Below are 18,123 nucleotides of genomic sequence, written 5' to 3' on the forward strand. Positions count from 1 at the left end.
GGTGAAAGTGGTTCTTCCTATGGAAGATTTTGGCATCTGTCTCTGATGTGCAGAAGATGATTCTGGCATATCTTGCATTTCATCATCACTTGGTTCTTCAACTTTAGTTGTTTGAAATGCCTTTTGCAATTCTTCATCTTCTGATTTTGTTTTTTCATCTGATGAGGATTCTTCAGATGATTCATCTGATGATTCTGAACTTTCTCCTGAATTAGCTTCAGTATTTGATTCTGGGTTTTGTACAGCTGAGATCTTAGGAATGGAAGATTTTGTATAATCCTTTAAAAATTTTGTTAAAGGATTTTGATCTTCTTCCTGAATCATCAGAGATTTTGAGACTTGTTTGAAGGAGGAGATTTTGGTGGAGACTCCTCTGAAACTGGTCTTTTTCCCAGTTTTTTCTCCATTTGATGGGTTTCACTTTCACTTTCTGTTCTGGCTTCTTCAGTGAGCTTTTTCTTCTTTTCTGCTTCTTGTTTTTTGTTTCCAGAAAAATTTCATACGTACTAGGTTTGGTACGTTTTGGAACTTCTGGAAAGGTTATTCACACTCCTTCTGCTGGGAGTGGATCCTTCTGTCTGATAGAGGGAAACAATTCAATTGTTTCTGCTCTATGAGTAGGCTCAGGGATTTTCCCTGTTTCTTGAAGAGTCTTGATTTGATCTTTTAATTTTTGAATTTCTTTCTCTCTTTGTGCAAGATGAGAGAAGAAATCTTGTCCTGGTGCTGCTGGTTGTTTGGCTACTGCGTCCAATCTTTTTTGTAAAAGTTGGATCAGATCTCTGACCATCTTGGTGTTAAAATTTTGAATGAAAGAAAATATTATTTTTTAATCATGTTACTAAATTAATATTTAAATATAATATAATTTAATTTAAATGATTTTTAAATATATAAATATAATTGATAAATATATAAATGTATAATATGGACGGGAATATTTTTTTATCATATTATTAAATTGATATCTAAATATAAATATAATTTAATTTAAAATAATTTATTAAGATTTAGATAATTTTTAAATATAATAATATAATTGGTAAAAGTATAGATAATCATGTTAAGTATAATAATATATATTTATAAATATAAATAATATTACTTAACTATAGATAATCACATTAAGTATAAGAGTATACTAAATATGATCATGGGTTAGACTAATGTAAAATTTTAGATTCATTTTCTAGGTTCGGGCTTGTCCCGGCTTAAAAAATGAGCCTAAAATTTTATTCAAGCTCGGCCTAAATAAAAAAATATAATACATCAAATATATTAAAAACATTAAAATAAATGTTTCTCAATAAATTGAAAATACTTTTAAAAAGTCTTTATACTTAAATAACACTAAAATAATTGCAACTTAACAAGCAAATGCCTCTAAAATAGTAGTAGAATTAATAATAAAATAAAAGTTATACAATATCCAAATAATAACAACAAAATAGTAACAATATAACAACAACCTTGCAGCAAAACAACATCAAAATGATAGCAAATAGAAGCAAAACAACGGTAAATAGTAGCAAAACAATAGTGAAACAAAAATTTAGGCAAATTCGGGATAAGCCCGAGCCAAAAAATTTAGCAAAACGAGCCTTATTTTTTTCCAAACCCATTTTTTGAGCTTATATTTTTGCATAAATCCTCTCATTTTTCGAGCAGACTTCGAGTCCAGGCGGATGACCTAACCCATGTTCAAGTCTATAATGTACATAATCCTTGTAGGGACTCTTTCATATACGTAATTCATAATTATATTAAAAATATAATATATTTATAATATTTCAAATAGATATGATCACATTACTGCTAATTCAATTGAATTTTAATTTGTATGAAATTTTAAGCATAATATAGAAAAAAAATTAGAGTTTTATATTAATTTAAATTTATGTTTAGTTCTATAAAAAGCATTTAATGGTTAGTCATACTCAAATAAGTTGCATTTAAAAAGTTTGCTGGTAAAAATAATGGTGGTTGTTAACATTAATAAATTAGAATTATCTAAACAAGAATCTAGTATTAAAATAATGGTTCTTTAAAAAGACAATATCGAATGGTAATATAATAGTATGCCAATTTTTATCATATCTATTTTTATTTTATTTTTTGATTGATATTATGTTTGTTAACTTTTTATTTATTTAAATTATTTCAGGGATTTAAAATCTAAGAAGTGATGTTGAATGGAACTATGACTAAATCCAAAGATTATTATTCACAAGGAAAAAAACTTATACCATTACAAATGGTGTAATAAAAAAATCTTTATGATGAGAATAACAGTGCTCATAATAAATATGAATTGTTATTGACTTTTTATATGAAAACATTTTATTTTTCATTTACTATTAAATGTATACATATTTTTTTTTTACTTTGTATAATTTATAATATTTTGTTATTTACTTTGTGTTGTTTTTTTTTTGCTAGATATTATAAGTTTGGTTATCAATGCCAAACCAACTTTTTTAATAAAAAAAATTAAACAAAAGGAAGATGGTAAAAAAAGAAATTATCATTATTAATGATATGTAATTGATCTTTTTACTTTATGCATTTAGATTTTTCAATTCTAATTTATAACCTAAATTATCATTATTAATGATATATAATTTATTGAATTTAATATTATCATTATTAATGATATATAATTTATTAAATTTAATGATATGGAAAAAGAGTTACAACCTAAATAAAAGTCTAAGCATACTTATTACCAATAAGTTAAAATAATTTTTGTTTCCCACAGACGAGAAATGATGTGGAACGCAATTGGGATTTGGGTGGAGTTCTAGAATGAGTTCAAGGGGTAGTTTTGCCTCGAGTATACTGAGGAGAAGCTCAAGCTAAGTTATGTCGACTTACACAAAAAGGCACTGTTCAGGAGTATGCTCGTGAGGTCAGTGAACTGATGCTCCAAATCTTAGACTTGGGAGAGAATGAGACATCTTTCTCCTTTATGTACGAACTAAAACTCTAAGCAAAAACAAGAGTAGTGTGGATTAGGGATCAAAGAGCTTGCCAAAGCCATGGCCAAGGTGAAGTCCTTGATTGAGATTGGCTCGAAGAAAGACAAGTGTGAATCTTCCAAGCTCAATGAAATGGACAATGGCGGGGGAGATCGAGAAAGATAGGTTAAAGATGGAAACGGTGGCAATAGAAAACCATAAATGAGGAGGTAGAAGTCCAACAACAAGATAAAGGAGAAAAAGAATGAAAATCAGCCAATACAATGCTTCTTATGTTGTGATCCACATAGGATGCGGGATTACCCACAACAATCCAAGCTGACCACGATTAATAAAGAGACAGCGGAGCTAGATAGCGAGGCTTTAAAGCTTTGTACAATCATTCTCATTTCTGCAAAAGTGAAGAGGGGTCGCAAGTAGAAAGGGTTGATGTTTGTGGACATCAACATTGCAAGACAAAGGAGGAGTGCTTTTGTTGATATCATAACTTCACTTCTTCAACCTTTTGTTCCTCCTTCCCTTTTGCCATCTTATGCCTTTTGCCTTGCCTTTGATCTATCTTTGGTGTTGGTCGTGCGTATTATAGAGATTCGGTAAATTCTTGTATATGTTATTGTTAGTATGCCATTGTTTTGTTACAAGTAAATATGTTTATGAATTAATTGATTTGATTCTGTTAGAGGAAGATTGGGATAAGCATGATTTACCGTCAATAAAATAGAAGAATTTTAGGATTGTTGTTCCATTGGGTAAATAATCGAATACCCTATTTAAGGTCGAATAGTTAGTGTTTGCGACCGAAAAAATGTTTGGATTCTTTAGCATACCTTTGTTAACTTTTTTTGTTTTGAACGTTGTTTTAGGGTCTGAAATTGTGTTGTAGTGTCGCCATTCAGAAACGCTCAAGTGTGTATGTTCAATCTCGAAAAACAACGAATAGCGTGAAGCCAAAAAGTATTAATTCGATGCCACACAGTCATGTGTCAGGACGTATGCCAAACCGTGTGAGTCACACGGCCGTGTGGGCCACACAGGCTATGTCATGTAGGTCATGTGGGCCCATTTTTTGAAAAATTTAGTTAAGGCCGTGTTTGATGTATGTTCAAGGTTAACCTCTTCCCAAGGTCTGTAATGTGATATGTATGACTTTCATTTGTGATATCTGTAAGGCTGATATTGTATGTGTAACATCTGCAAGCATGTCAGTAATGTGTGATCCGTATCTGACCTGGAAATTTGAGAATTTTGTTTGCATTTTTTCTGTTTATCTAAGAATATCTAATTAATGATAAGTTATGTTTTGTTCCAATTCTCATGGCATGTGATATTGTAGCTATTCTAATTAAATTGTTTAATTATTATTGGAATCTGACATATCTATTTAGCAAAACATGAAATCTCATGCCGGCTGATTTCTGTTAAATATACAATTGCATGTTCAACATGCTTATTATTCTGATTTTGTATTTGTATGCCATGTCACATTGTATGGGGTTGGAATGATATGGTAAGGAGGAAGTTCTGGCAGTTTAATGATTTGCACATCTGGTGGTTTAGCCACATATCTGTTCTAGTAGTTTGACTGCAATTATGGTGGCTCGACCATTCATATCTGTTCTGGCAGCTTGACTGCAATTATGGTGGCTTGACTACTCATATCTATTCTGACAGTTTATCTGCGACTCTAGTGGCATTGTTCCCAATTATCTATTGGTGTGTTTTGGATGGACGAGTTCTAAGGAAACTCTATTTGGTATGTAGCAGAGTTAGGTAGGAACATTTTCTGAAAAATCTGTATTTTGTTTTTTGAAAAACACTACATTAAAATAATCATGCATTTAGAATTTTGGCCAATTGAATTTTATAAAATTTTCCATGATATCCAATATGTTTGATATGGTGCATCACATGATATGCCATGCCATTCATGTTTGTTCGAATATTGATTTTTGTTTTACTATTGTTTGACTATTTGTTATCTATTTTTTTATGTGGGCCCAATTATTTCTATATTCTCAGGTAATGAACAAACGTAAGATCGGACGGTGTGCGGGAGCTTGGATTGATTTTTGGGTTAATAAATAAAATGATATAGGTTTTAAATTATTCCAGACTTTTTGGACTGTGTTACAGTTTAGGGACTTTGCTTTTCATTTTTGGTTTGCTTGTGGCGGATTTAGTGATTCTTATTTAAAACTACAAAGTAATGTGTTTTACAAATTAAGTCACGGCTTTCAAAATCTAACAACTCTGAAATTTCTGATGCAAACTTTATAATGGGGAATCTTTTCTTTTACAAAGTAATCAGTTAAAGTTAATTTCGAGATGGTTTTACAAATTGAGTTTGTAATGGTCTAAATTCAAGGTTATCGAACAGTGGTTTCGTAACCACAAATCCGATTTAAAGAGAAATTTATTTAAATATTTTTGCATGAATATTTATATAATAGGAAAATCGTATGAAAATATCGATAAATTTTTTTTACCGATTTAGTGGTTAGTTAGAAAAAGAAATTATTGAAGAAATTTGGTAAAAACAAAGTATCGAGACCTCAATCTCATAAAACCGAATCGAAAATATTTTTATAAATATTTATGAAAAGTTAGTGATGTGGTATTAAAATTTCGTTAGGAAATTTTAATGTTTGGGTAGTCAATTAATGAAAAGGACTAAATTGTAATAGGTGTAAAAGTTGCTAGAATGATTAAATAGCTTAAGAGTCTAATGAGAAAGGATTTAAAAGAAAATTAGACCCAAATTTATTTGGGCTGGAGGGAAAAGGCATGAAATCAGCAGGAAAATTGATGATTTAAGAGTAAAATTGGAATATTGCACAATTAACTAAATAAAGATAGGATTAAATAGGAAATATCTAGATTTCTCTTCATTTCTCTTCATTCTCATCAACCAAAACGCCATAGGAGGGGTTCTCTAAGCTGGTATTTCATAATTTTTGCACCAAGTGAGTTAATCCTTGCCTATTTCTTGTAATTTTTGTGTTTCTAAGACTTTTACAACTAGGTCCTACTATTAAATTCATTAGTTTTTGATTTCATGGATGAAATTGAAAGTCACCATCGTTGAGTACTATAATTTTATGATGAAATAGAATGAAATTTAAGCTTTAATTTGTTTATGAGATGATTTTATTAGGTAATTTCAATGGAAATTAATTTTTAGGACCTAATTTGAAAATGTTTGGAACTAAAGTCTAGTGCTGAAATTATGATTTCCAAAGGTTGTAAACTAGTTTAAGGTAATAGAATAAAGTGTTAATTGAGAAAAATCAGCTCAATTGAGAGGCTAATTGAGTAGGGACGAAATTGTTATTTATTAAAAGCTTAGGGGAAAAATGGTAATAAACAGCTTGCACTAAAACAGTTTAGACAGCAACAGTAGACTAAATTTGAAAAATCACCATAAATTGTAGGAATCTAATTAGAAGATTAAAAACACATGGAATTAAAGCTTATTGAGTCTAGTTTCTCATAAAAGAAACAGTGTAAGCAATGTATTTGTAAATTTTGAGATATATTAAATTTTGTGAGACAAGGTCAAAATGTATTCGAATTCCCCTGTTCTGACTTTGAAAAATCATAAAAAATTTAATAAAAATAATTAGGGGGTTAAATTTATATTTCTAGAATCCTGAATGAGTCTATTGTTAAGAGAAATAAACAAGAACATCATTTTAATATTGTATGAAGAGATAATTAATTTTTAGTGAAGAAGGGTTAGAATTGTCAGACAACAGAACATGGGTACTTTAAAGAATAAACTGTACTTATTGGCTAAATAAAAAATCCTGAAAATTCTATGGTAAGAAGATATTTGAGTCTAGTTTCAGGGAAAATTAGCGGATCCTAATTTTGAATTCTTTAGCTCAAGATAAAAATAATTTAGTGACTATGATTCAAGTAGACATCTTTGAATGAACTATAAATAATAATGAAATTAAAGAGAATGTTGCATATGAACATGAAATGTATTAAATTGATAATTAAATTTATTTATTTAGATCCAGAAGATTCAAATACGAAGCTAGATCGAGGAAAGGAAAAAGTTCGGGATTAGTAGATTTTTGTTTACAAACAAGTCTCGAGGTAAGTTCGTGTAACTTGAATTATATTCTTAAATGCTTGAAATGTATGTTATTGATGTGAAAATAATTTGAATGTTCATTGTATGAAAATTGATGAAACATTGATATATTTGATAAAAGGGGAAGAAATCCCGGTTGAATGAAAGGAAAATTCAATGGATCTCTGACAAGGAATTGACAGTAAAAAGGATCTAGCCCGGACGGGTGATCCTATCCTGATATAGCCCTCCCGAAGAATATGTGTAAAATGGATTTAGCCAGGACAAGTAATCCGAATTAGGGTCTGAATTTAGCTTGGACTGGTAATTCATATCAAACTCATTAGAGTAATTGTCGTTGCAGGGGATTTAGCCTGGACTGATAATCCCGACAATACTTTATTAGTTTATATTGTAGGGGATTTAGCCTGGACTGGTAATTCCGCTGCAAGGTTGAGGTTCGCGGGAGTGTGCTCTCTAAAATGGAAATGTGCGCACATGAATATGATTTGACGGACCCGGAATTGTACACTAAAAGTGTACCTCTGAAAAATCCATTGAAATTCCGATAAATTCAACGGGATAAATATGGAAAAATAACACGGAAATGGAAATCATGGTATTGATGAACGCATCAATCATCATATATATATTATTGATACATGGAAATTATTGTACTAACTTGAATGTTGAGTTTGTGCATGTTAGGGTAATAATGCATTGAATGGATATATGAATGGTTACTGTATTGTATTGAAAATATTAGGTAAGTATAATTCTTATTACATGAGCTTACTAAGCACAAAGTGCTTACCCTGTTTCATTTTCCCCTGTTTTGTAGTGTTAAGAGCTCGGAGGTCGGATTTGGTCGGAGACACATCACACTATCAACCTCAGGACTTCGGTATATAAAGAAACTTTAGTTTGGAAATCAATGGCATGTATAAGCTAATAAAGTAAATGATTCTGTGAAATGAATGTAAGGTCAGCCAATGGTATGGCTAACAAATCTTGGTTTTGATGTGTGATGAGGTTATCTTATAAATATGCATGAATCTATCTTGGAAATATGTTGAATTGGATTGGTTGATTTGGATAAGTCTCGGTTTAAAATTGCAGGGAAGGTTAGATATCTATAAAGGGGTTATATTAAGTTAAAAAAAAGAATTTTTTTAATTAATTCGTAAACTCTGGCAATGCCTCGTTCCCTATTCCGACAATGAATACGGGTAGGGGGTGTTACAGAGTTTTGTAGTAAATGTTCCAAAATACACATATACATTTTTTGATTGAAAATTTTCTTACTAAATGGTTGGGGCAAGTTTTTAAAAGACCTTTGATATTTCATTTCAAATTAAGGTACATTTTGAAAATAAATGATAAAGGTTTTGATTTATTAATGTACCTTCAAGATTCGACCATAACGTGTAGGTCGAGTTTGGGGTGTTACAACTTTATACCTTTCCAAACATACATGTGCATCATTTAAATTTTCAAAATTGCTTTTATACAATAACAATAGTATTTTAATTTTAGAATATATATATATTTTATTTTTAAAAATAAATTATACAGATCCTGTTAATAATTTAAAATTATTATTGATGAGAGAAAATTTTCTATACATTTTTACCTGCTAAATAATTAACTAAATTAAATAGTAATTATTATTAATTATTTATAATTAGTCAAGGACTAATCATGATAACAAAGAGTACATGTTTGATGAAAGAGAATAACTCAACAAATATAGAATACTAGAGTAATTAAATAAAGTTTCATAGAATGTTAATTTTATTAGTAATCATATTGTTGTTTACTTTCTTGAACTAACGTATTATATAAGATGATATGATTTTAGATTTTGTTATTTGTCTAGAGATTTTTTTTTTTAGTTTGCTCATAATTGTTTAATAATTAATATTTCTTTTAGAATTTAAAATTATGTTATGTAATTACCAAACATGATATGAGAAATTACAATGTAATTACTCTCTATTAATCAAACACGTCTAGAGTTTAGAATTTCTTATAATTACTAATGCAATAATTACACTTTCATCCAATTATTATCCACCCTATTTTTTTTTGGTAGAGAAAAATAACACTTCTATTAGCTAGGAATGAATAAAAATAGTGTTTCATTCATATAAGGAATCATGAGTATCCTCTTCTAGCAACCGTATAACATACTGTGGTGGAACTAGGAATAGAACTACTTGGTTTAGCTTTCCTATTGTCGTCTTTGCCAAACAATCAGCTACCTTGTTACTTCCTCGCAAGACATGCCTAAACTTCACTTTTCAATTCTTATTACACCATTCATGAATTAATTAGACTTCTGCAATGTTACTAATTGATGCGAACCCATTACAAATAGTATCTATAAGCATCACATTGTCACAATTAATCTCAACCTGTTTATACCCCTTCAACCAAGCCAGTTTCATCCCTTCAACAATCACTCGTGCTTCAATCTTGAATATCTCATCAATCCTTGTTACCATGTTAAAACCCGTCAACCACTCCCCATATGAATTTCGCACAGCTCCTCCAATCGCTGCTTTGTTGTTGTTTGTTGAAACAGAACCATCAACGTTAATCTTGACCCAACCTGAATCAGGACACTGCCATCTTTGTTCAATTTTAGAAGAGCAAGCCAAACGAACCATCTTGGCACTATACCAACAAGACTTTGTCCAAGCAAGAGTTGATGCAATGAGTTCATGACTACTGCTACTAGCATTTTTAAAAATGAAAGCATTCCGATTTTTCCAAATGAACCAAGTCACTATTGTACTCTAACGTATTTCTGTATATCCATTTAAATGTTAACAAATAGCTATATTAATAAATAGATTTAGTTTACTTTTATTTATATATTGTAAATAAATAAGAAACTTGTTTAGAAATGTAAATAAGAAGGCATAGACAGAACAATTTCCCAGCTTTGTTCATACTTTCGGGCATTAACTGATAAATTATTAATAAATATAAATGAAATTTAAGCCTTTATTTTGGATTTTTCTCTTCAACATGACTAAACCGTGATTGATAAATATAAAGAATTTCTCTTTTTTCTTTAATGAAAATATGAAGAAAAATTTAGCTGTTTTAAGCTGCTGCTTCTTTTTCATTTAAAGAAAGTTGCTCATTCTTTTTGAATTAAGCTATAGCCAGGATTGTTCAAATAAAAAAAAGCATTTATCAAAAATACTAATTACAAATGTTCTAATATTGCATATAATAAGTATATAATCCTCCCATTTATTATTTACCAGTACACAATACTTACAATAAATTATTATTCATCTAATGGATTTTGAAATGAGTAAATTTTTCTTTTGAAAAGTGGGTGTGAAATGGGACGGAAGGAATTTTGTCTTTTGGATAGTGGGTGTGGAGCAGTTACGTTAATTGTTTATCCCATCTCGCCCCACCACACTATATAAAAATACTATTTTATCATTATATATTAAAAGAATAAAAAATGTAATAATATATTGTACCACCCCAAACTCGGCCCAGACGTTATGGCCGAATTTGGCGATGTAATATGGAATGGGATTTAAAATCGAATTTATTAAGCAGAGTTCCCATTTATTATCTTCTAATTATCCCTCGTCAATTTCAAAATCATTTTCTCGTTAATTTGATTCATTTAAAAAAAACATATTTCGTAGCGGAAACTTTTAAAACCGTGATATTTGAAGAAAACCGTTAACGTTTAGAAAAAATATTATTTTTAATAAAACTGAGTTTTCGTTGAGTTTGCAGTTTAAAAATCCATGAAAACGGTTAAAATCCAAAGTACAGGCAAACAGTCCAAAAGTCTAAATTACATAAAAAAAATACCCCAAAAAATAATAGGAATTAAAAACCTTAAATGGAAATAAGTTAGTTCAATAATCATGTGGTCACCGCTGAGTCCTTTGCCATACCGATCCGTCTAGGTCTGGGGATTACCTATACAGATAAAATAGAAAGGGGTTAGTTTACGTAAACTTAGTGTGTAATCCCCACAGAAGACAAGCATACAGCCAAACAACAGTTACCAGTTAAATGCAGTCTGGGCCTAAGCCCATTTTAGTTTCAGTAGCAGTTCGGGCCTTAGCCCATTTCAGTTTCAATATCAGATATGCATTAGGGCCTAAGCCCATCACAGTAACAGTATCAAATATACATTAATCAGTAAATAGAGTCCTACCTAACCGGCCTCTACACACCATCTCCGCCCATCCCTACACTCAATGTGCGGTTTAAAACACCCACCCATCCATACACTCCAAGTAGTACTGAATGCGGCACATAATCAATAAATTGCAGCTGAGCTACCAGATAATAGGCTAAAGAGCCTTTCAGTACACTTCATCCAAATGTCAACATCCCAACCCAATGCAATGCAACATACAGTATATAATATGCTAATACATGGATATCAGTTATACATACAGTTCAGTATTTATTCAAATAATCATCACATTCAACACATACATCATACATACAGTTCAAGCATTTAAGGGTCTAAGTAGTGCTTACCGACCTTACAGTAGGTTCACAGTCGACTTGGGCAACTCGTGCAACCTTAGAACACATTTCAGTTAAATGGGCTCATACGCCCATTTGGCCTGCCCGTGTGGGCCCACACGCTCGTGTGGCCCATACGGCCCAATTTGGCCTTGGCCGTGTAGATCACACGACCTGGCCTAGAATCTCACACGCCCGTGTGGCTCATACGGCCCAAATTAGTCTAGTCTGTGTGTCGCACACGGCCTATCTGGCCATTACAAAATCATGTTTAGCGTGCATGTCCTGGCCTCATCAATCACATGCCTGTGTTATGGCACACGGCCTACCACACGGCTGTGTGAAGTCGACAGAAAGGTTTTTTTCTTTTGCCAAAAATGCGTTTTCTTGGGATTCGGGTACACACTTGGTATCGATTTGATGGAAAAACTATCTCGAGCTTTCCAGAACCTAAAATTAGAGTACTGAACACCTTAAAATGATGAATTGAATCACTAAAATGCTAAATCAACAACACACGCACATACTTACCGTTAACTAAATAACCGAGCACACAATACAATCCGTTGAAATGAACTCCACAGTAGCTTTGCTGTCTCCAACGCAACCTTACAACATTTAAAACTTCCTGTAAGAACCCATACACCAACAGACAAGAAATCTAACGGAGACCACTTACCAAATTTATCAATCCCTAAGAATCCCTAAAAGTTGAAAATCGTGATTGACACATTAACTTGAACGATAATAATGAGTAAAAGAAAGAAATTGCCAAAAGGCAAAAAAAGCAAAAAAAAAAAAGGGTCTCCAACATTAATTTTTTTCTTTAGAGAGAAAGAAACCTAATTTTGGAAAAACACAAAAGGATAACAAAAAATTCTGATAACTCCCCACTATTCTCTCATCCTCAACCACCCACTACTCAGAATTCTAGTAAAACCGAAACTCTATCACACAGCTGAGCAAAATATAACATCCATTTCTCACGAAGGTATTGGAACATAAGACCTCCAACACACCAATTCCCTTACCACTTGAACCAGCAGGCTCATTCTGATATGGTTTTACAATTAATTCAATATAAGCCGACTGAGCAAGTGTAAGGCTTAAGTCAGAAAATTACCAAAATTTTCTAAATGTAAGGCTTGAACTTGGGACCTCAAACACACACACCCAGAACACTTAACCACTGAAGCAGATACAGATTTGTGTCACATTTTCACAAAAGCCGAACTAGAAATTTTAGAGCGCTATAACTCTACCCCCTAAAAGAAAATTTCGGCCTCGAAATTTACCTGATCAGAACAGATGGGGATACTGCTGACACATCACATCCTTAGGCTCCCATGTGGCCTCCTTAGTGCTATGATTCTGCCACAGCACCTTCACTAATGTAATAGACTTCTTTCGAAGAACCTTTACATTGCGATCTAAAATCTGAACCAGCTTCTCTTCGAAGGTCAACTCCAGCCTAACCTCAATCTCCTCAACAGAGACAATATGAGTAAGATTAGAGCGGTAACTCCTCAACATCGAGAAGTGGAATATGTCATGAATACGGTCTAGCTCTGGAGGTAACTCCAACTAATAAGCGACTGGTCCCACTCGTTTCAGAATTCGGTAAGGCCCAATAAATCTAGGGCTCAATTTGCCCTTGCGACTGAACCTTAGAACCTTCTTCCATGGCGAGACCTTAAGAAACACGAAGTCGCCTACAGAATACTCAATCTCAGGTCTCTTCAGATCAGTATAAGACTTTTGTCTATCAGAAGCAGCCTTCAAAAGATCCCGAATCAGTCGAACCTTATCCTTAGTCTCAGAAACCAACTTAGGACCCAAAACTTGTCGTTCGCCCAACTCAATCTAACACAAATGAGTACGACACTTACGACCATACAGAGCCTTGTAAGGTGCTATTTGGATACTCGACTGGAAGCTATCATTGTAGACGAACTCAGCTAGTGACAGATAATCCTCTCAACTACCTCGGAAATCGATAACACAACTCCTCAACACATCCTCCAGTATTTGAATCACCCTCTCAGATTGACCATTAGTCTGAGGATGGAACACAGTACTGAAGTCCAATCTCGAACCCAGAGCCTCATTTAACTTTTTCCAGAATCGAGACGTGAAGCGATGATCCCTATCAGAAATGATCGACACTGGAACCCCATACAATCTAACTATCTCCGAGACATACAGTTTTGCCAACTTTTGAAGAAAATAGTTAGTCCTAACTGGAATAAAATGCGTAGACTTGGTCAATTGATCCATGATGACTCAAACAGAATCCTTCTTAGTGGGTATCAAGGGCAACCTACTAACGAAGTCCATCGTTACTCGCTCCCACTTCCATAACAGAATTTTAACCGGCTGCAGCAAACCCGAAGATAAGTGATGCTCAGCCTTAACCTGCTGGCATGTAAGACATTGTGCCATAAAATCAATAACCCCCTTTTCAATCCTGGCCTCTAGTACAATTCTCAAATATCTCGATACATTTTATTCCCACTGAGGTACATAGCATAAGAGCTACTATGCGCCTCTCTCAAAATGGATTACCTCAGATCAGTATCATTCGGTACACAAATCTGACCACGGAAACAAAATACCCTATCATTATTCACCCCAAAGTCCGTAGTGTTGCCACTCTTAACCTGACGGAATCGAAGACTCAACGATTTATCCTCTAACTGCCTATCTCGAATCTATTCTATCCAAGTTGATTTAACCTGTAGCTTAGCCAACAAACTTCCGTCGTCAAACAAACTAAGTCGAGTGAACATCGCTCTTAAATCAGTCATCGCCTTACAGCTTAACGCATCGACCACCACATTGGCCTTGCCAAGATGGTACTCAATAGTACAGTCATAGTCCTTAAGCAGCTCAATCCATCTACGCTGCCTAATATTTAATTCCTTCTAAGTCAGGCGGTACTTAAAACTTTTGTGATCAGTGTAGATAGTGCACTTCTCACCGTACAGATAGTGCCTCCAGATTTTCAAAGTAAAGACTACAGTGGCCAATTCTAAATCATGCGTCGGATAGTTTACCTTATGCGTCTTGAACTGACGAGACGCATATGCCACAACCTTACCATCCTACATCAGTACACAACCCATACCCACATGCGACACATCACTGTAAACCATAAAATTCTTTCCAGGTTCAGGCTGTATCAGAATAGAAGCCTCTGTCAGAACAGACTTGAGCTTCTCAAAGCTCTCTTGCTGTACATTAGTCCAGACGAAAGAGACACCCTTACGTAGCAGCTTAGTTAAAGGTGCTGCAATCAGAGAGAACCCCTCAACGAGCTGACGATAATAACCCATCAAACCCAGAAAGCTGCGGATCTTAGACACATTCTTAAGCTGTTTCCAATCCAGTACAGCCTCGATCTTACGAGGATCAACTCGAATCCCCTCAGCAGAAACTATGTGCCCCAGAAAAATGACTTCACGAAGCCAGAACTCATACTTATTGAATTTAGCGTAGAGTTGTTTCTCACGCAGAATCTGAAGTACAACTTTAATAAGCTCATCGTGCTCATCCTCTATCTTAGAGTATACCAAAATGTCGTTGATGAAGACCACGACAAACTAATCCAGATAAGGCTGGAATACTCGGTTAATCATATTCATAAATGCAGCCAGTGCATTCGTCAACCCAAAAGGCATAACTAGGAACTCGTAATGCCCATACCGAGTCCCAAATGTAGTCTTATGTACATCCACTTCCTTAACCTTCAGCTGGTGATACCCTAAACGATGATCGATCTTAAAGAATACAAAAGCCCCTCTGAAATGATTAAACAGGTAATCGATCATTGAAAGTGGATACTTGTTCTTAATAGTCATCTTATTCAACTGTCGATAATTAATACACATTCTCATGTTCCCATCCTTCTTTTTAACAAATAGAACCAGTGCTCTCCATGATGACACACTGAGATAGATGCAACCACGATCCAAAAGTTCCTGCAATTGAGCTTTAAGCTCAGTAAGCTCCTTTGGTGCCATACGGTAGGGGGAGATAGACACCGGAGCTGTATCAGGAAGAAGCTCAATCCTAAATTCTACTTTCGAATTCAGAGGTAAATCCGGTAGCTCCTCAGGAAAGACGTCTGGAAAATCCCTTACAGTTTTGATATCGTTTACAATAGAGCCTCCAGAAATGGAAACACTAATATAGGCCAAGAATGTCTCACATCCTTTACGAACTAGTTTCTTAGCCACCAGTGCAGAGATCATATTAGCCAAATAATTCTGAAGTTATCCAATCATGACTACCTCATTATCCTCCTCAGTTTTCAAGACAACCATCTTAGTTGCACAGTCTAAACTAACACGATGCTTGACCAACCAGTCCATACTCAGAATTTGGTCAAACTCCCCAACGATAGCTCCATCAGATTAGCCAGAAATACCGACCCTTGAACCTCTAAAAGAACATCTCTATACAGTTTGCTAACCCGAACCGATTGCCTCAATAGACTCAGTACAGTCACCTCACTAGAAGTACTTTCAACAAAATCCTCAAGGTTCCAGACACACTGCTAACTACATAGAAATTTGTGGAACCTATATCTATCAAAGCAAAGTAAGGTACATCATAAATTAAGAACGTACTTGTAATGGCGTCTGGAGCATATTTGTCCTCTAGGCGATGAGCAGCATAAACAAGAGCAGGCTTCCTCGCCTCAGTTTGTCTAGCACTTCTGCCTAGTGCTTTCTGCCCACGGCTCATACCGTTACCACCCCTAGCCTGAACACGACCCCTAGGTGGCTGCTAAACTATCCTCAGTGGCTATACAGTACCAGAACTTGGAACTTGCACCTGATTAGCCCTCAGCGGACACTCCCGAATGCAGTGCTCTAATGACCCACACCTCAAACACGCACCAATCCTCCTCCAACATTCGCCATGATGGCATTTACCACAATCTCCACACAGCTGCAATCCAATAAGAGCAACAGAGGGCCCAATTCTAACCGACTCATCAGTTCTGGCCTTTTCTTAAGCTTTTGTACCGAACTCGAGGGCTTCAAATCCCTCCTGTTCTTACCCCTCTCACTATATCTGTTTTGGCACTTAGCACGCTTAACCTGTTCAACAATCTTCGCATTCTCTATCAGAGTGGAGAACTCTCACTCCCTCTGCGGAGCTATCAACATCCTTAAGTTATCTCTACTCTCATACTCAGACGCCACCGTACCTCGCCCATAGTGGCTCAGCCTCAGAAATTCAGCCTCATACTCGGCCACTGATCGGTTTACCTGAGTGAGGTTCAAAAACTCACGCCTACGAGTATCGATGTAATTTGCTCCCACATACTTCCCTTAGAAGACAGACTTAAAGAACTCCCAAGACAGACGATCGGGCTAAGTGCCCTCCTTAATAGTCAGCCACCACGGATAGACCTCATCGCGAAGCAACGAGACTGCACCTTTTAATTTCTACTCAGGGGTCCAGTCCAAAGCGTCCATTATCCTCCCTATAGCCTCCATCCAATACTTAGCCACATTAGGGGCGACTCTAGTGACACTTCTAAAAAGTTCAGCTCTATTGGACTGGAGTGGTTCCGTAACTAACCCTCGACCCCTAGATCCAGTATTGGGCCCAACGACCCTCTCCAGTATCCTTAACATAGCTTGTAACACCCCTATACCCCGTATCCGTCGCCGAAGTGGGTTATGAAGAGTTACTAATCCAAAAATCAACATTTGTACATTCATATTTATATAATTTCATTAGAAATTATATGCATAGCCAAACACAATCAAAGATCGAAATTCAAACTTATACCGACATTCAAAAGTTGCCATATTCACATGGCATATATACAACGAAATCTCAAAATATCATTTACTTAAGTCTATTTTATACATGCCATACTAGCACCAAAACATAGTAGTACCAAAATGATAGATAGTGTGACGAGTTGCTGACGATCCCCTCCCGAGCAGGTGACTGGAATCAACAATCTATAAAACAAAGAAACGTAACAAACAGAGTAAGCTTTCATAAGCTTAGTAAGTTTTAAGCAGTGCAAACAAATAAACTCAATTATACTTCGATCATTCAATTTCTCAATAGGTCATTTTCTAGGTATATTGTCATTTGGCCGAATATACACAAGAACATAATGCACATTTAGCATTCTTATTTCACTTAATCTAAATTCATATATCATAAATAAATCAAATACTTTCACATACTTTCACATCTTGACCGAATGTATCATGATCATAGATATAATTACAACATTTATTCATATATGTATCACATTATACACTTTTGATTCAATTCAAATCAAATTCACATATAAATACATAATACGTACCTGGCCAACTTAACGTATTGAATGTATTCATTTGTCGTTCTAACACGGGGTATCTTATTCTTAGACTTTTATCAAATCACCAGCATTTAGCCTGCTAGGTTTTAAACCCGAATTCATCCACCGGCATTTCGCCTGCTAGGCTCGAAGCCTGATATCATTTCACCAGCATTATAGCCTGCTAGGCTCGGAGG

General features: G+C 34.5%; 1 protein-coding gene across 1 annotated transcript; it reads right to left on the reverse strand.

Annotated features, from left to right (window-relative positions):
- Positions 1 to 12,885: 12,885 nt before the first annotated feature.
- On the reverse strand, positions 12,886 to 16,813 carry LOC107895489 (uncharacterized). Its single transcript, XM_016820759.2, has 10 exons — positions 16,805 to 16,813; positions 16,491 to 16,694; positions 16,218 to 16,377; positions 16,111 to 16,175; positions 15,630 to 15,854; positions 14,695 to 15,146; positions 14,322 to 14,493; positions 13,915 to 14,001; positions 13,261 to 13,449; positions 12,886 to 13,170 (listed from the first exon to the last, which is right to left on the reverse strand). The coding sequence occupies exons 1-10, from the start codon at positions 16,811 to 16,813 to the stop codon at positions 12,886 to 12,888; spliced, it is 1,848 nt and encodes a 615-aa protein (XP_016676248.2).
- Between the last annotated feature and the right edge of the window lie 1,310 nt (positions 16,814 to 18,123).

This window comes from Gossypium hirsutum, chromosome A10 (genome assembly GCF_007990345.1).
Source record: "Gossypium hirsutum isolate 1008001.06 chromosome A10, Gossypium_hirsutum_v2.1, whole genome shotgun sequence".
NCBI classification, from domain to species: Eukaryota; Viridiplantae; Streptophyta; class Magnoliopsida; order Malvales; family Malvaceae; genus Gossypium; species Gossypium hirsutum.

Coding starts and splice junctions, on each gene's coding strand:
- LOC107895489 (XM_016820759.2), bottom strand. Junction 14,494..14,694: donor GGTATGGGTTGTGTACTGAT/GTAGGATGGTAA, acceptor ATTAAATATTAG/GCAGCGTAGATGGATTGAGC. Junction 13,450..13,914: donor AGCGAGTAACGATGGACTTC/GTTAGTAGGTTG, acceptor CATTTGTGTTAG/ATTGAGTTGGGCGAACGACA.